Source organism: Capra hircus, chromosome 27 (assembly GCF_001704415.2).
Source record: "Capra hircus breed San Clemente chromosome 27, ASM170441v1, whole genome shotgun sequence".
NCBI lineage: Eukaryota > Metazoa > Chordata > Mammalia > Artiodactyla > Bovidae > Capra > Capra hircus.
This window is the reverse complement of record NC_030834.1, coordinates 38456623-38476805: the sequence shown is the minus strand read 5'-3', so window position 1 is coordinate 38476805 and position 20183 is coordinate 38456623. Positions and strand designations below refer to the sequence as shown.

Below are 20183 nucleotides of genomic sequence, written 5' to 3'. Positions count from 1 at the left end.
AGATCAGATGATGTTTTGTTTTGTGAGAATCTAAGAACGTAATGAGGAGGATTTAGATCCTGAGACAAGGGAGTAAAAGGAATAGGCTGTGACCCAGGTCACAGAGAAAGACAGTCTCAGAAGTTTGGGGAGGTTTGGGCCCAGCCCCAGAGTGCCAGCTGTCTCCCTGACAGTTTCATCCCCTTGTGCCTTCAGCCAGCGGCTCCCTGCCCTTGAGGTGCAGGGCTCTGCAGAATGAGGAGATTCCCCCAACCGCTGCTCTGTAGGAAGGAAGGAGCACAGTTTGCTCTTCCAAGGAAGTCCTCTCCACGTGGCTCAGTGGCTGTTCTTGGACCTACTCAGGTCTTTTCCTGCTGGAGAAGAGAGGCAGCCGGGGAGGTGGGTGATCTCTGCCCAGCACCTCCAGTGCTTCTCAAACCCTGCTGCTCGTCTGATGACCTCAGCGCAGCGGCAAGCCCGGTGCCCAGGCCTCAGAACAGACAATGAGCTCTACCTGAAAGGAGGATTCGGGCGTATGTACACATTGCAACTCACCAACTGAGTCCAGTGTGGCCAGAGTGAGAATAAACCAGTACAAATGCTTATCATATTCTCTACGCATGACACTCACACGGTGCATTGTCAATGTGCATATGTGCGGATCTGGGAGGGCCTGATTCTGTGTTTTTAATAAGGTCCCCTGAAGCTCCTCTTTTCCTCAATTACAAAATCTATCTTGAGTAAAAATAATATTCAGATCCTCTTCAAGGCTTAGAGATAAAACCACATAAAACATGTCTTCTATGGTAGAACTTTATTAAAATTGAAAGAAAATGTTTTATTCTATGGTAAATTTTAGAAAATTTTTGGGAGACAATATATCAGTCCTACTAAAATTATCATTAAAAAGGAAGGTGGGAACTTATTCAAACTATTTTTTCATACCAACTATTTTCATACCAGTATTACACGATAACAAAATCCAATAATGCGTTATAAGGAAACCACAAATTTCCTCATGAGCATAGATACAAAAATTCGTAATAAATAGCATATTACATCCAACAGCCTGTAATATGTAAGAGCATATTAAATCCATATATAATGGATCTTGACCTAGAGGTGATTATGCAAATTTGATTTAGGACAGAAGGAAGGCCCTGCTGGAGCTGGGTGCAGGGTCTGCCTGACCAGGATGTTGAATGTGACCAAATGATCTTTCTACATCTCTTGAGATGATTGTGTAGTTTTTTTTGTATATTCTATACAAGAATAAATATACAAAGAAATCTCTAAAAATATAGAAAGAAAAATTTAAAACAAAATTTATAGTAACATAGAAAGAAACACAAACACATTCATGGATGTCTCGCTCCATGATTTATAGTGAAAGACTCCACAGAGTCCACTAGACTCATCTCAGGATGGGTGCACCTTCTGCAGAGCAGAGTCAGGCCCCTTAGGCAAGTTCCAAATGTTCAGATACAGATACTACGAACAAAGCTAGTGGAGTTGATGGCATTCCAGTTGAGCTATTTCAAATCCTGAAAGATGATGCTGGGAAAGTGCTGTACTCAATATGCCAGCAAATTTGGAAAACTCAGCAGTGGCCACAGGACTGGAAATGGTCAGTTTTCATTCCAATCCCAAAGAAAGGTAATGCTAAAGAATGCTCAAACTACCACGCAATTGCACTTATCTCACATGTAAAGTAATGCTCCAAATTCTCCAAGACAGGCTTCAGCAATACGTGAACCATGAACTTCCTGATGTTCAAGCTGGTTTTAGAAAAGGCAGAGGAACCAGAGATCAAATTGCCAACATCCTCTGGATCATAGAAAAAGCAAGAGAGTTCCAGAAAAACATCTCTTTCTGCTTTAGTGACTATGCCAAAGCCTTTGACTGTGTGGATCACAATAAACTGTGGAAAATTCTGAAAGAGATGGGAATCCCAGACCACCTGACCTGCCTCTTGAGAAATCTGTATGCAGGTCAGGAAGCAACAGTTAGAACTGGACATGGAACAACAGACTGGTTCCAAATAGGAAAAGGAGTATGTCAAGGCTGTATATTGTCACCCTGCTTATTTAACTTCTATGCAGAGTACATCATGAGAAATGCTGGACTGGAGGAACAAAGCTGGAATCAAGATTGCCAGGAAAAATATCAATAACCTCAGATATGCAGATAACACCACACTTATGGCAGAAAGTGAGGAGGAGCTCAAAAGCCTCTTGATGAAAGTGAAAGTGGAAAGTGAAAGAGTTGGCCTAAAGCTCAACATTCAGAAAACAAATATCATGGCATCTGGTCCCATCGCTTCATGGGGAATAGATGGAGAAACAGTGGAAACAGTGTCAGACTTTATTTTCTGGGCTCCAAAATCACTGCAGATGGTGACTGCAGCCATGAAATTAAAAGACACTTACTCCTTAGAAGAAAAGTTATGACCAACCTAGATCAGTTCAGTTCAGTTCAGTCAGTCAGTCGTGTCTGACTCTTTGCGACCCCATGAATCGCAGCACGCCAGGCCTTCCTGTCCATTACCATCTCCCGGAGTTCACTCAGACTCACGCACATCGAGTCCGTGATGCCATCCAGACATCTCATCCTCGGTCGTCCCCTTCTCCTCCTGCCCCCAATCCCTCCCAGCATCAGAGTCTTTTCCAATGAGTCAACTCTTCCCATGAGGTGGCCAAAGTACTAGAGTTTCAGCTTTAGCATCATTCCTTCCAAAGAAATCCCAGGGCTGATCTCCTTCAGAATGGACTGGATCTCCTTGCAGACCAAGGGACTCTCAAGAGTCTTCTCCAACACCACAGTTCAAAAGCATCAATTCTCTGGTGCCCAGCCTTCCTCACAGTCCAACTCTCACATCCATACATGACCACAGGAAAAACCATAGCCTTGGCTAGACAGACCTTAGTCGGCAAAGTAATGTCTCTGCTTTTGAATATGCTATCTAGGTTGGTCATAACTTTTCTTCCAAGGAGTAAGCATCTTTTAATTTCATGGCTTCAGTCACCATCTGCAATGATTTTGGAGCTCAAAAAATGAAGTCTAACATTGTTTCCACTGTTTCCCCATCTATTTCTCATGAAGTGATGGGACCAGATGCCATGATCTTCGTTTTCTGAATGTTGAGCTTTAAGCCAACTTTTTCGCTCTCCTCTTTCACTTTCATCAAGAGGCTTTTGAGTTCCTCTTCACTTTCTGCCATAAGGGTGGTGTCATCTGCATATCTGAGGTTATTGATATTTCTCCCGGCAATCTTGATTCCAGTTTGTGTTTCTTCCAGTCCAGTGTTTCTCATGATGTACTTTGCATATAAGTTAAATAAGCAGGGTGACAATATACAGCCTTGATGTACTCCTTTTCCTATTTGGAACCAGTCTGTTGTTCCATGTCCAGTTCTAACTGTTGCTTCCTGACCTGCATACAGATTTCTCAAGAGGCAGGTTAGGTGGTCTGGCTTTTGTTCTGAGTGACATGCTGAACACCAGCTTGAAAAAGCAAACCATCCTAAACTCCAGCTGTGCTCCTCTTCTCTGTAGGAGAGGATCAGAGAGGTGGGGGAGGAATGCCCTCACTGAGGGAGATGCAGCTCTGATGGTGGCCGAGGACCAGTGAGGGAGGAATTGCCCTTTCCCAGCTGAGCTGAGGCTGCTCCAAGGTTGTATGACCTTGTCGAGAGTTTCTTATCCAAGTGACATCATCTATTCCCTGTGGTCTAACGACATCTGAAGACTTGTTAAGAGAAATTATTCACAATGTCACTCATGTGTGGAACACAAAAGACAAAAAGAAAACAAGTAAAAAGAATTTTAAAGAAGACAAGGCTGACGTGATGGCAAATACACAGGTACACAGACCTGAGTAAAGGGAATCAGAAGAGGAGCCGCAAAGAAAATGGGGCAGCAGATAGTAACAGAGGAAACTTGCATTTTTGGGTGCTGAGAAGGTGTGTGGTTCACAGAAGCTGAAATGTATGGTGATGTACCTAACAGTTCCCTCATATTATAATTGGATAGTACCAAAACTTAAAACAATTAAAATAAAATTCATAAGAAATTAGAGAATCGATCCCCAGCTGCCTAAAGCCACATCACTACATGACTTTCCTCTTGTCCCATTTCCCTGAGGGACTAGCCAAACACCAAATTTAAACCACACAACCTGAAATTCAGCTGTGAGCCTCTAGTCTGTCAGCAGATGCTCAGAATCATGAGTGCTGGACACTCCAGCCGAGGAGATGCAGCTTCCAGGGTGGCTGAGGAGGGTCAGAGGGGAAATTTCCCTTTCCTGCTGACTTTATACCCCCACTCCAGTACCCTTGCCTGGAAAATCCCACGGACGGAGGAGCCTGGTGGGCTGCAGTCCATGGGATCACAAAGATCGGACACGATTGAGCGACTTCACTTTCACTTTTCCCTTTCATGCACTGGAGAAGGAAATGGCAACCCACTGCAGTGTTCTTGCCTGGAGAATCTCAGGGATGGGGGAGCCTGTTGGGCTGCCATCTATGGGGTTGCACGGAGTTGGACACGACTGAAGCGACTTAGCAGCAGCAGCAGGTTATATGACCTTGATGAGGTTTTCTTCCCTTTTTTTTTCTTTTTTTTGGGTGAGGTTTTCTTAACCAATCAATGTTATGTAGGCTATAGTCCAGGGGGTCACGAAGAATCAGACACAACTGAGCGACTGAACAGCAGAAATCATCCTGTACCTCTCAGTGTCTAGAAGACCCATTTAGAAAAGAGAAATACCTTGTGCATTCCCTTGGATGTGGAACACTAAACACAAATTTCAGAAGCAAATAAGTCAACACAAAAAGGAAGGAAAGCAAATGACACAAAAGCAAACATTCTCACGGAACAGAGCAGGGCGTGTCGGAGGATAGTGCAAGGCGACGGCCGACGAGTGAAACGGGTCCACAGTTGGTAACAAAAACACCTAAGTTGTTGGTGCTCACCAATTTTATGATCCACTGGAATTGAAATATATTTTTTGTACACATAAAGTTTAATCTAACAAATTCACTGGGTCAGTTCAGTTCAGTCGCTCAGTTGTGTCCGACTTTTTGTGACCACAGGAATCACAGCACCACACCAGGCCTCCCTGTCCATCACCAACTCCCGAGTTCACTCAAGCTCATGTCCATCGAGTCAGGATTGCCATCCAGCCATCTCATCCTCTGCCGTCCCCGTCTCCTCCTGCTCCCAATCTCTCCCAGCATCAGAGTCTTTTCCAATGAGTCAACTCTTTGCATGAGGTGGCCAATGTACTGGAGTTTCAGCTTTAGCATCATTCCTTCCAAAGAACACCCAGGACTGATATCCCTTAGAATGCCATAGGCATTTGAAAATCAAAAATATTTATTTAATTTGGTAATTAAAAAAAACTGTACTCTCCCAACTGACATCAGAGAAGTCAATTTTCAGACAAAAATTCACTTACCCAAATTATTGTTCTCTCTTGTTTTCTGAATCTTTCATCCTCAGTGTCTCATTTTTACCTAGTTAATAATAATGTGAAAGATTTTTCAACTAAAGATGAAGAAATAATTTTTAAAGCTTTCAGTGCCTACATACAATAGCACTGAGGTTTTATAACTCCTTATCCAGTGTCCCACAACAATGAGAATAAGATGCTAAATTCCTTAGAATTTGAATCTTCACATAATAATAGCATTCAGAAGGATGTATTTTATCAGCCTCTATTCTCAAATTTACTGAGATTAAGTGAGCTAGATCATTGTATGTGTGTGTTCATTCACTACGTTGAGTCTGACTCTTTGCGATCCCATGGACTGCAGCATGCCAGGCTTCCCTGTCCTCCACATTCTCCCAGAGTTTGCTCAAGGTCATGTCCATTGAGTTGGTGATTCAATATAACCATTTCATCCTCTGATGCACACTTCTCCTTTTGCCTTCAATCTTTCCCAGTAACACAGTCTAAATCTAGATCCTTATTTGGCACCATACCTAAAACTCAACCCAGAGTTGATTAAAGATTTGAAGATAACACCTAAGATTGCAAAACTCCTAGAAGAAAACAAAAGTAATACGCTCCTTGTCACAGTTCCCAATCAAGGGAAAAGGGGGTAAGGGGAAAAAAAAAAAAAGTGTGCATATTCAACAGAAATCTAATCAGCCTTTAAGAAAAAATTGAGATCTTGTTCTTTTCCAGAACATGGATAGACCTTGTTATGATGCTAATGAACTAAGTAAGAGGCTGAAGGCAAACACCAAAGGACTTCACTCCCAGGTAGAACAGTAAGAACAAACTAGAAAGAAGCAAACCAGATGACAAAAAGAAACACACAGATATACAGAACAGAGTAGCGAATACCAGTGAGGAGGTTTCAGGGGTAAAGGCACGATGGTAAAGTGATCAAATGTGTAGTGACAGAGAGAGAAGAAAATCTGGGTGGTGAGCATGTGTAAGGTTTACAAAAGTTGATGTGTAAAGCACAAATGGAACACATCTAACCTTAAAACACAATGTTAACTCAATTTATAAACTTAAATTATAAAGACACCTTACCCTATTGCCAGGCAAAATCACTATGTATCTTTACTATGGATGTCTTTTTCTGAGCAATATGCTAAACACCAAATTTAAAGCAAACTATCCTAAAATCCAGTTGTGCTCCTCCTCTCTGTAGATGATCAGAGAGGTGGGGGAGGAATGCCTCTACTGGAGGAGATGCAGCTTTGAAGGTGGCTGAGGACCGGTGAAGGAGGAATTTCCCTTTCCTAGCTGACCTGAGGCTGCTCCAAGGTCACATGACATTGTCGAGAGTTTCTTAGCCAAGTGACATCATCTATTACCTTTGGTCTAACCACATCCAAAGACATGTTATGAGAAAGAAATAATTCACAATTTCACTCATGTGTGGAACACACAAAAAAAAAAAAGAAAACAAGTAAAAAGAATTTTAAGGAAGAAAAAAGTTGACAGGATAACAAGTACAAAGACCTGAGTAGTGGAAATCAGAGAGAAGCCTCAGCAAAATAGGGCAGCAAATAGTAACAGAGAAAAACTGCATTTTTGGTGCTGAGGAGGTGTGTGGTTCACAGAAGCTAAAATGTATGGCTGTGCACCTATAACTTCACTAATATTATAATGGAATGATACCTAAGTTTAAAAAAATTTTTAAATTAAGTTGAAAGAAATTAAAGAATCAGTTCCACATCAGTGATGTGGTCTAAAGCCACATCACTATATAATTTTACTCGTCATATTTTCCTGAGGGACTAGCCAAACACCAAATTTAAACCACACAGCTGTGAATCTCTAGTCTGCTGTTAGCCTCTAGTCAGCAGATGATCAGAATCATGAGTGCTAGACACTCCAGCTGAGGAGATGCACCTTCCAGGGTGGCTGAGTAGAGTCAGCAGGGAAATTTCCCTTTCATGCTGACTTTATACTATCGTAAGGTCACATGACCTTGATGAGGTTTTCTTAACCAATCAAGGTTAGGTAAGCTATAGTCTAGGAGGTCAAAAAGAGTCACACATCTTAGTGACTGAACAACAGCAATCACCCTGTATCTATCAACATCTTGAAGACACATTTAGAAGAGAAATAGCTTACGAATTCACTTATATGTGGAACACTAAACATATATTTTAAAAGCAAATAAGTAAAAAAAAAATGAGGAAAACAAATGATACAAAAACAAACACATATCCTCACAGAACAGAGCAGTCAACGTCAGAGGGTAGCAGCAAATGGACAGACGAACAATTAGTAAAATAGGTCCACAGAATGGTAACAACAACAACAAAAAAAAAACCCAAAATTTTGGTGCTAAGCAATTTTGTGATACGCTGGAGCTGAAATATATTGTTACACACATGAAACTTATCTAATATTGTGACCAGTGATAACCTAGAAAAGAATAAAATTTAAAGTATCTGTGGCCCATCGCTTAAACCACATCAATACATAATAATATCTGGTCTACTGTCCCATTTCTCTGATGGACAGGCTGAATGCCAAATTTATTTTTTATATAATAGTAAGTTTATTCAAGTCAACAGCAGTAAGCAGATGTATCAAATAATGTCAAAATGGACAAGTAAGTGAACTCCAAATTTACATAAAACAACCTTAAATCCTCTACTCTGCTGCACCTGAGCTGGGCTGGTCCCTAACCCTAATCCCTGTTGGTCAGTAGATGCTCAGAATGGCAGATGCTGGACAATCTTGAGCCCATTTGAAAGTGGCTGAGGCTGGTCAAGGCTATGGTTTTTCCAGTAGTCATGTATGGATGTGAGAGTTGGACTGTGAAGAAGGCTGAGCGCCAAATAATTGATGCTTTTGAACTGTGGTGTTGGAGAAGACTCTTGAGAGTCCCTTGGACTGCAAGGAGATCCAACCAGTCCATTCTGAAGGAGATCAGCCCTGGGATTTCTTTGGAGGGAATGATGCTGAAGCTGAAACTCCAGTACTTTGGCCACCTCATGGGAAGAGTTGACTCATTGGAAAAGACTCTGATGCTGGGAGGGATTGGGGGCAGGAGAAGGGGAGGACAGAGGATGAGATGTCTGGATGGCATCACGGACTCGATGGACATGAATCTGAGTGAACTCCGGGAGTTGGTGATGGACAGGGAGGCCTGGTATGCTGGGATTCATGGGGTCGCAAAGAGTCGGACACGACTGAGCGACTGAACTGAACTGAGAACCAGTGGGAAATTTCACTTTCCTGCTGCCTTTGAGTCTGCTCTGAAGTCACATGACCTTAATTAGGTTTTTCTTAACCCAATCAAGGTTATGTATCAACTTTTGACCCTGTCATGTCTTTTAGACACATCTAGAAGAGAAATACCTTGTGAATCGACATATGTGGAACACTAAAAACAAAGAAAAAGAACACATAAAGTAAAAAATATTCAAGACAGTCAATGGCACAAAAACAAATCCATATATTCACAGAACAGAGCAGTTGATAGCAGACAGTAGCAGCAGAGGGATGGCTGGCTTCTCAGTCCATGGGATTCTCCAGGCAAGGATACAGCAGTGGTTTTCCATGCCCTCCTCGAGGGGATATTCCCTACCCAGGGATCAAACCTAGGTCTTCTGCATTGCAGGCAAATTTTTTACCATCTAAGCCACCAGGGAAGCCCCAAAATAGGTGAACAGGATGGTAAAAGAAAAACCTCTACTTTCTTGGTGTTGACCATTTTATGGCATACTAAAACTGAAATATAATCATACACAAGTAAAACATGTCATATTGTAACGCAATCATACCCTAGAAAAAATATTAGTTTAAAAAATTAAATTATCCATGCCTCAGTGCATAAAGCCACATCTATGCATATTTTGTCTATGTCCAGGTTCTCTGGGGAACACACTGAACACCAAAACAAATTTTTTTAAAAACCCAAACAACCTGAAATCCAGCTGGGTGCCTCCCATCTGTCAGTAGATGCTCAGAATGGTGGGCGCTGGACACCCTCCACTGGAGGAGATGCAGCCTCAGAGGTGGCTGAGGGTCAGTGGGGAGAATTCCCTTTCTTAGCTGCCTTTGTTACTGCTCTGTGGTCCTATGACCTTGTTAAGATTTCTCCTGGCCAATTAAGGTCATGTATCAGCTTGTTCCATCTGTGCCTGAAAACAAATTAAGAGAATCTTGATAGAAACAAGGATAGGAACACACCTGATCCCAGTGGATATCCGGGAAGACTCCCTGGAAATTTCAGTTCAATGTAGGTGTGTATCAAAGGATAACTTTCCAAGTCCTGCAGACAAGTGGGGACATCTGCTTTGTGATAGTATTTCTTTCTTTCTTTGGAAAAAAACATTGTACTAGTTATTTTCAAAACCGACTTGTGTTAAGGCTGATAGTTTGGAGCATTTTATATTCCTGCAGCTTTATTCCATGAGCTTATGTGGGGGTAACAAGGCTGGGTTCCTGTTCAGTGAGAATGCTGGGTGCATAATTCAGTAATCAGCTAAGTAAGACAGACAGTATGATCATGGAAGGAACTTTTCATCCACTTGGCTCAGTTCAGAGGTTTGGGGGCAAAGTAACAAAGAGAATTCTGAGGTCTGGGAAGGCAGAGATGTCTGTTTCTTGAGTCCCAGGTGGTTTCTCTCTGCAGACATAGGTTAAGGGGCTCAAATAATGTAAGACCAGATGTCTCTGAGACTCCCCCAGGACCTTGCGTGAGGAGGGTCACGACATTCTGAGAAACCTGACCAGTGGAGCTGAAGATCAGAGCTGTGTCACCACCAGGGCCTGAATGGAGTCATGTGGATAGGGGGACATTGGAATGAGTGGAGTTGAGTTGTGTACAAAGAGCTGTGGAGAAAGAGGGAACTCAGAGAATGGGGCTGTCTCTGCCCACTTTCCCAGAGTGTAAACCTGTGTCCCTTGTTTATAGGGGCTCAAAGAAATCAAACAGCAACTCTGAGCTTCTTTAGCCATGGACTTTATTATTTGAATATTTGTAATTATTATTCTATACACAAACATTAATTTCTTACAAAACTCTGTATTCCATATTGCTAGGTCACTTCACTCTTCATTGTATGCCACATTTCCATCAAGAACTATTTCCCCAAATCACAATCTGCCTGATTGTGTGTTGTTGTTGTTCAGTTGCTAAGTTGTGTACGACTCTGCGATGCCATAGACTAGCCCACCAGGCTCATCTGTCCATGAGATTTTCCAGGCAAGAATACTGGAGTGCGTTGCCACTTCCTTCTCCAGGGTTTCTTCCTGGAAGCAGGATCAAACCTGTGTCTCCTGCATTCACAGGCATATTCTTTACCACTGAGCTACTTGGGAAGCCTGATTGTGTGTTACAGTTTTCTTTCAGGGGTTCCCCCTCCCATACATGATCATTTTTCTTATGATGTGAAATCTATCTGTAGCTCCACTGTGGTTTTTAGGATTGCTACATCCTCAGTGTGAGAATTTGACATTAACTGAAAAATAAGCGATCACTGAAGACTTCTCTTCCTTCTTCCTTCATGACACTGAGGGTGTGTTATATGGTCTGAGCACAGGTGAACCAGTGGGTTTGCTCTATGGAGAAAGAATTTCTCATAACTTTCCATGAAATCAATTCTTGAGGATAAATTATTTAGAAGTATGCTTTGATGTTGCTCAACATACTTTGGTATTTCTCAAGTCTTAATCTTTGTTCTTATTTTAGTGTTTACTTTATTTTCACTGAGTTTCTTGTGCACATCAAGCCTGGGGCTCATCTGAGTATTTGTTAAGAGTGATTACAGTCCCAGTGATTCTCCACATTGAGTGTGTGTGTGTGTGTGTGTATTAGTTGTTCAGTCATGTCCAACTCTTTGTGACCCCATGGACTGTAGCCCACCAGGCTCCTCTGTCCATGGAATTCTCCAACCAAGAATCCTGGAATGGATTGCTGTCTCTCCAGGCCACATGGAGCAGCCTCATACTGAACAATTAATTGTGAAAGAAGAACTAGGGGTTGCTTATCCTCTCCTCACATACTCTAGGGTCTATAAAGTTGGAAGGTGCTGCTGAAAACACTCATATTGTGTTTACAGAGTGAGTTCTGCTAAGTTACCTGAGGTCAGGCAATTGACTAAAGGCATAGACAGTGCACATATGAGTCCACTTCCACAGGTGATGCCTGTCTGGACTGTGGATGGAGTATGATGCCTGTAGGAGCCTCCATGTTGATTAAGTCACCTCAGGTTAGAACATCTATGGAGGGCCCTTCTGCTTTTATCTCCTGTGCTGGGTTCCCTCCTGTTGTCTAAGGGAAATAGCAGGAGCAAAGTGTTCTCCACAGAGCTGACACTCACAGGGCTGCTCTCTGCTCTGGGTTCTCTCATGTTCTCTCAGCTTACTACTTTTACTGAAGGCCTTCTTACACACAAGGCAAACGTGCTTTCACTCCTGTGTGGATTTTCTTGTGCATACAAAGCCCAGAACTATAACGGAAGAACTTCCCACACTCAAGACATAGATATGGTTTCTCTCCAGTGTGAATTTTATTGTGTGAATTAAGGTCCCTTCTTTGAGGAAATGCTTTTCCACACTGATGACACTCATAGGGCTTCTCTCCTGTGTGAGTTCTCTCATGTTCTTTCAAGGAGGAATTTCGATTGAAGACTTTCCCACACAGTTGACATTTGAATGGTTTCTCTCCAGTGTGAATCATACTGTGTCTCTTGAGGCTGGCACATCTACTAAAGACTTTCCCACACTGATGACATTCATAAGTCTTCTTTTCTGTGTGACTTTTCTCATGTTGTTTCAAGGAGGAATTTTGACTGAAAGCCTTCCCACACAGTTGACATTTGAATGGTTTCTCTCTAGTGTGACTCACCTTGTGTCGTATGAGCCTAGAGCAATAACTAAAGACTTTTCCACACTGATGACATTCATAGCCATTCTCTCCTTTGTGAGTTTTCTCATGTTCTTTCAAGGAGAATCTTCCATTGATGATTTTTCCACACAGTCGACATTCAAATAGTTTATTTCCAGTGTGAATCCTCTTGTGTTTGCTGAGGCTAGTACAACTACTAAAGGCTTTTCCACACAGAGGACATTTATAGGGCTTCTCTCCTGTATGAGTTCTCTCATGGTCTTTCAAGTAGTAACTTTGATTGAAGACTTTCCCACAGAGTTGACATTTGAATGGTTTCTCTCCAGTGTGAATTTTCTTGTGTCTGCTGAGGCTAGAGTAATTACTAAAGGCTTTCCTACATAGAGGACATTCATAGGGCTTCTCGCCTGTATGAGTGCTCTCATGCTCTTTCAAGGAGAATCTTTGACTGAAGACTTTGCCACAGTGTTGACATTTGAATGGTTTCTCTCCAGTGTAAATCACCTTGTGTCTTCTGAGTCTAAAGAAACTATGAAGGACTTTTCCACACAGAGCACAGTGACATGATTTACCTCTAGTGTGAATGTGACCCTGTCCATTAAGGAATGACCCTTGACTAAGTGATTTTTCACACTGTTTGCTGACATTATGTTTCCTTCTTAAGGGAACTGTTGAATATTGAGGTGAAGATTGAGGAGTAAATTCATCACTCAGATCAGTACATCCAGCAGAATTCCCTTGCAAGTGAGAAACCTGCTTTGGAGAAGGAGATATGAAACTGTTACTGGTTTGCCCAAGACCAGGCAGACATTCATTTGTCTGCATGTTCACCATAGAGCATCAGCTGGTAAGTTTCCTGTTAAAATGTCTCCCGTGTTAGAGGTAAACATGTGTTGTGTTATTCCCCTGCAGGCACAATATAGTTTTATAGTTTTATAAAACTTTTATAGTTTCCTACCTCAGATATCAGATTAATTTTGAAGATGAGCAATGTTTGTATAACTGACTTTTTCCCCTTAATTCACTGGTTGTGGTTTTGAGCTCATATTGATTCTTAACTGATTTCAGTCTACCCAAAATTTTTTTCAAAAAGAGCTCAATCTCAAATTACACATAGGCAATGGTTCTCAATTACCAACTTATCTCACTGCCAGGTCTTTAATTTGGATGACTGGGGTTCCCACCCATGAAACTTACCATTGCCATGGTAGGGGATATGTGCTTCCTGTAAACACTTGGCATGAGTATCATTTCTTGTTGTCCAAGTGGTCTTTCACTGCCTAAAGAAATGGAAAAAATATAGATTTTAGAACGGCATTAGGAAAATAGAAATATAGATAACTACCAAGTCCTCTATGTGAGTATGTTCCAAAAATTGGCACTCAAATGGAGAAACTGTGTACATAACAAAGAAATACTGAAGGTAGTAGAATACTTTAAAAGTCATTGTCTGTTAGACAAAACCAGGATTAAAATATAAAAATGTAGTGTGGGGAAGAGACAGTGTGTCAGAAAATGATGGAAAAAACATTAAATGAGAGGATCAGGACAGGAATCACTATGTGTAAGTTTAAGTGCAGCAAGTCCACAAGTACTTAAAGAAAAGAAAGTGGCAGGAAGACACATGATTTGGGATCATAGGTGCACAAAATGGTAAAAATGTGAGGAATATGCCCCAATGTTCTCCTTTCATTTAGACTAGATCACTCATGTCTCAAAACCTTCAGTTTTGCTTCCAATGACTTAGTCACTCAATGACCAGAACCTCTTTGCAGTGAAGCCCAGCCCCCTGATGCTCACCTGGTCTTTGACTTTGGAAGCTTCCTGCTGCTTTACTCCACAACTCTTTTCCCTGTTCCAGCTGGGAAATCACATCTGATTTGCTGATCTGATTGCCTGTTTGATTTTTTAAAAAAAAGTGTGGATTTTGAGTCTGGCCTAATTATCCTTTGGTATGCTTAAGTCCAAGGTAAGGTACTGAGGAAAATAAAGAGATAATTGAAGGTCAGTGCAGGCAACAACATCTTCACTGGACAAAACAGTGAAGGTCCTTCAGCAGACCAGGAGGAAACCCAGAGCAGCAGCAAGAACAGTGAGGCTGTCTACGGGCTGATGCCCATGCACCAGTTCAGAGAGAGGACACAGAATCCTCAGTCTTTTCCAAATGGGAAAGATCAAAAGACTCTACAGTGGGCTGAATATTTCTATCAAACAGGATCCAGTAATGATCCACCTTACAGGAAGAATCAAAATTATGTCATATACAGGACTCTGCTCTCAAGCCTTCAAGAAGTGATTGGAATAGAATAATTATTTTTAAAATATCGAATCCTTTTACTTATACATTAAAATATCCATTGAATCCCCGGTTCTGTTTTGAGTCTAGAGACTGAGCAGCAACAAAGATGAAACCTGGCCAACAAAACCTTTCAGTGTGGTGATGAAAACTGTCACATAAAGAAACATCTTCCTTTTAAGTGGCCATGAAGAATATCAGAGAATCAGGAAACAGTTGCAGTGGGATACAAGGAAGCTGTTTTATATGCTTGTTCAGCAAATGAATGAATGCAATGGACACAGGTGCACATACATCTGTGTTGACAGACTCACCTACAGAGACCAGGTGGGTGATAGTTTCCATCATCACATTTCTGAACAGGTTTTTCTGGGACTTGTCTAGCAGGCTCCATTCTTCCCGGGTGAAGTCAACAGCTACATCTTCAAACGTCACCAATTCCTAAAACATCAGGGATATTCTGATTTAGACAGAGCAGCCTCTACTGTTGTCCAAAGTGGAAAGGTTCAGCTGAGGAAGGATGGGGACCGGGTGGATGATGATCATGCTCCATGTGGGGTTCCCCTGGTTCCCTGCAGCACTGAGCTTTGTCTGCCTTTCAGATACATTCATGGACACCTATACACTCAAGAATCCTTATTTTATAGAAATATCACATGAAGTGTGTTTTAGTATAATTTGGAAGTTTTTCAATAACCTGGTAATTAGGACTTCTAGACAGGTGATTATGAAATAGTCACTTGAAAATGTATAATTAAATTTCTCTTTTTTATTAATTGGACACATTTCCAACAAGACAAACAGTAACCATGATGAGCTACCTTTAAACCATGACTATTGATTTAAATTATGTCCCTAGGTGCTTCCCTGGTGGCTCAGAAGGTAAATTATGTCTCTAGGGGAAATTTTGATTCTCCAAATAGAAACTGCTTTCATAACTTGCTATGAGTGTTGAATTGCCCAATATATTGTGGTATGAACTGTTTCTGGCCTAGCAAACCTATGTTAAATACAAAACATTATTCTACTAATCCTGCAAATGTCAGAGAATCGTGATGAGCTGTCTATAGTGTTCTCAGAACGGAACAGGGTTCATACAGAACTCGGTACCAGGAGATGTTGTCTCTCTCAGCACTGTGGGACTCAGGTGTTCAGAACACACTCTGAGGTAAGACAGTTCAGCAAAATGAGTCATGGACTCTCGGGCTGGAGTGAAGGACAGACTGAGACTGGCTATTCCTGTGGTGGGAGGACTCCCACTCTCTGCATTCTCAGGGACCTTGACCTTAGTTATCCCTATTTCTCTTGTAATCTAACACTGTCTCTATGGTGAAGGATGAAAGGAGCCTAGTTATTGGCTTTGTTTTCTCCAGTTTTTAAAAAATCTATACAAGAGCCTAGTTTTACTCTATCTACTCTGCTGCTGCTGCTAAGTCGCTTCAGTCGTGTCCGACTCTGTGCAACCTCATAGACAGCAGCCCACCAGGCTCCACCATCCCTGGGATTCTTCAGGCAAGAACACTGGAGTGGGGTCTCTTTTCTTTGCAGACAATACTCCTCCCTACACATTCCTTCCAGACTTCCCTGGTGGCTCAGTGGTAAAGAGCCTGTCTAACAGTGCAGAAGACTCAGGTATGAACCCTGTGTCAGGAAGATCCCTGGAAAAGGAAATAACAATCCATTCCAGTATCCTTGCCTGGGAAATCCCATGGACAAGGAGCCTGGTGGGCTACAGTCCACGGGGTTGCAAAGAGTCGAATAAAACTGAGCAATTAAACAGTAACAATAGCACATTCGTTCCAGTTCTCAAATATGAGTACAAGTCAGACATCTTGGAATGTGAAGTTAAGTAGGCCTTAGGAAGCATCACTACGAACAAAGTTAGTGGAGGTGATGGAATTCCAGTTGAGCTATTTCAAATCCTAAAAGATGAGGCTGTGAAAGTGCTGCACTCAATATGTCAGCAAATTTGGAAAACTCAGCAATGGTCACAGGACTGGAAAAGGTCAGTTTTCATTCCAATCCCAAAGAAAAGCAATGCCTAAGAATTCTCAAACTACTGCACAATTGCACTCATCTCACATGCTAGCAAAGTAATGCTTAAAATTCTCCAAGCCAGGCTTCAACAGTATGTGAACTGTGAACTTCCACAGGTTCAAGCTGGATTTAGAAAAGGCACTGTAGACAGATGCTTTACCCTCTGAGCCACCAGGGAAGTCCTTAGAAAAGGCAGAGGAACCAAATATCAAATTGCCAACATCCGCTGGATCATTGAAAAAGCAAGAGAGTTCCAGAAAAACATCTACTTCTGCTTTATTGACTATGCTAAAGTCCTTAACTCTGTGGATCACAATAAACTGTGGAAAATTCTGAAAGAGATGGGAATACCAGACCACCTGACCTGCCTCTTGAGAAACCTGTATGCAGGTCAGGAAGTAACAGTTAGAACTGGACATGGAACAAAAAAAAAAAAAAACACCTGGTTCCAAATAGGAAAAGGAGTACGTCAAGGCTGTATATTGTCACCCTGCTTATTTAACACATATGCAGAGTACATCATGAGAAATGCTGGGCTGGAGGAAGCACAAGCTGGAATCAAGAGAGCTGGGAGAAATATCAATAACCTCAGATATGCAGATGACACCACCCTTATGGCAGAAAGTGAAGAGGAACTAAAAAGCCTCTTGATGAACGTGAAAGAGGAGAGTGAAAAAATTGGCTTAAAGCTCAACATTCAGAAAACGAAGATCATGGCATCTGGTCCCATCACTTCATGGGAAATACATGGGGAAACAGTGGCAGACTATTTTTTAGGCTCCAAAATCACTGCAGATGGTGACTGCAGCCATGAAATTAAAAGACACTTACTCCTTGGAAGAAAAGTTATGACCAAACTAGACAGCATATTAAAAAGCAGAGACATCACTTTGCCAACAAAGGTCCATCTACTCAAGGCTATGGTTTTTCCAGTGGTCATGTATGGATGTGAGAGTTGGACTATAAAGGAAGCTGAGTGCTGAAGAATTGACGCTTTTGAACTGTGATGTTGGAGAAGACTCTTGAGAGTCCTGTAGACTGCAAGAAATCCAACCAGTCCATCCTAAAGGAAATCAGTCCTGAATATTCATTGGAAGGACTGATGCTGAAGCTGAAACTCCAATATTTTGGGCACCTGATGCAAAGAACTGACTCATTTGAAAAGACCCTGATGTTGGGCAAAATTGAAGTCAGCAGGAGAAGGGGATGACAGAGGATGAGATGGTTGGACAGTGTCACCGACTCAATGGACATGTTTGAGTAAACTCCAGTAGTTGGTGATAGACAGGGAGGCCTGGTGTGCTGCAGTCCATGGGGTCCCAGGGTCAGACACAACTGAACTGAAAATGTGTGATTTGGGGAAAGAATGCTAATGATAGTTTGTTGACTTTTTCATTAACTTTCAATAGTGCATATGTACTAAGTAGTGAGAGGTTAAAAACTGAAAAAAAGTAAAATGATTCTCTTTTAGTTCCAAACCTGACTTCTGTTCCTGTCAACACTGAACAGCTTCACATCAGGTGGTATAACACTAGATTAGCTACACTCAGGGCTGTGACCTCTGACTCTCCAGGGCTTGTGATGTCTTCTCCTCACTGATCTCTACTGCTTGCCATTACTGCTCCTAAGCCCCTCACATCCAAAAATAGCCAACAAATTAATCTTTCACCAATCAGGACAAGGGTTGATAAGTAAAAAGAAATTTTATTATCTCTTCTGTAAACACACAAGATTAGTGCAAGCTCTCATAAATTTGTTTACTGTAAAGAATGAGATTAGTTTCTTATTATTGATAGACCTGACCCATGATAACTATCCCAGAGTCCTGGACAAAGGTAATTTGAGCTCAGATATCTGAACCCTGCCTGCTTGTGCTTGGAACATAGAAGCCAGTTTGCAACCTTGTCCATCTAATGGCACTTGGGGTGTATTTTCAGGAGGAGGCATCTCTACTTACCAGGGGCTCCATCTTCAACAGCTCAGTCACCAGGACCCTTTTTCACGATTTCACTCACAGCCAATCCAAGCACTAGGCAGGTCAATCTGAGGATGGGGAAGAAGCCTTGAGACTCCAGACTTCCAGACCCATCAGAATTCAAGGCCCAACCTTCACCTGGACATGACCCCCAGCCCCTCAAACCGAAATAAGTGATGCACCCTAAGAATCTTCTCTGCAGGATCACATGTAAGATGGCTATAGCCATTGTGAAATGAAAATATCTCCTGCCACATTAATAAACAAGAAATGTCACAGCCATCAGTAATTTCTGCCCTCCATATGTGAATAAGAACTCCCTAAATTGCAATCAAGCATATGTTGCCACCCCTTCACATTCCTCCCTCCAACCACCCACCCCCACGCCATGGTGATTGCTGAGAAGCTGGGGAAATACAGGCAGCAAGATGAACAATGAAACAGGATTAGCCCCAGGGAGCTGAAGTGCACATGAAGGCAATGAGCCCAGAGGCTTGCATCTTCCTATACATAGAGTGCTAACTTTCTAATTTGATACCTGATCTTTAATGTTCAGAGTGCCTGCTCCCTTTGTTAAAAACTTTATATAGCCTGACTTCCCCTCTGGCTTCCTTGGAGCAATCTCTCAGAACTAACTGAGGCACTGCCTCCTAGGCTGCAGTCCTCATTTTGCCCCAAATAAAACTTAACTTGCAACTGTCAAATTGTGCATATTTTTAAGTCGACGATGCCATAGGCTGCTGAACATAGAAAACTCAAGGTTTATCTTGTCTTATTTGTAAGATGTCTGTAGTTTGACCTTCTTTATTAGCATCCACAGTGCGGACTACAAAATACAGTCATAACCTGAAAGTAGAGAGTTATTGCATTTGTTGGCAATGTTTAGGACTCTGAGCCCAGGAGACAGCGTCTCAGTAGTTCTGAGAAAACTGCTCCAAGGATGCAGGAGGGGAATCAGATATATACAGATTTTGTAACAAAGGGAGCAGGCAGGCCGAAGGGACTGAAGAAATCCCAGTGCTGGGACGCTCATCCCAGATCAGGTGAAGGTCCCTGTTGATATATCAATCCAAGTGTTAATTTCCAGATTAGGCCTATTGATAAATAATGAAAGATTCTCTGGATCCTTTACCTTCTAACCTAATAGGATGCAGAGATATTTCCCTTGTTGCCTATTATGATACCTCAGTTCAGTCACTCAGTGGTGTCCGACTCTTTGCGACCCCATGAATCGCAGCACGCTAGGCCTCCCTGTCCATCACCAACTCCCAGAGGTCACTCAGACTCATGTCCATCGAGTCCGTGATGCCATCCAGACATCTCATCCTCTGTCGTCCCCTTCTCCTCCTGCCCCCAATCCCTCCCAGCATCAGAGTCTTTTCCAATGATTCAACTCTTCGCATGAGGCGGCCAAAGTACTGGAGTTTCAGCTTTAGCATCATTCCTTCCAAAGAAATCCCAGGGTTGATCTCCTTCAGAATGGACTGGTTGGATCTCCTTGCAGTCCAGGGGACTCTCAAGAGTCTTCTCCAACACCACAGTTCAAAAGCATCAATTCTTTC

The 20183-nt window shown here is 42.1% G+C and overlaps 1 protein-coding gene across 1 annotated transcript in view; it reads right to left on the bottom strand.

Annotated features, from left to right (window-relative positions):
- Nucleotides 1-18689, bottom strand: part of LOC102171684 (zinc finger protein 596-like) — a 30208-nt gene extending 11519 nt beyond the window's left edge. Inside the window, exons 1-5 of the mRNA XM_018041810.1 lie at nucleotides 18604-18689; nucleotides 14924-15050; nucleotides 14114-14209; nucleotides 13511-13593; nucleotides 11873-13066 (exon numbers count right to left, since the gene is read on the bottom strand). Coding sequence (XP_017897299.1) covers nucleotides 11873-13066; nucleotides 13511-13593; nucleotides 14114-14209; nucleotides 14924-15050; nucleotides 18604-18615 — 1512 coding nt within the window. The 5' untranslated portion in view covers nucleotides 18616-18689. The remainder of the gene's footprint in view (nucleotides 1-11872; nucleotides 13067-13510; nucleotides 13594-14113; nucleotides 14210-14923; nucleotides 15051-18603) is intronic.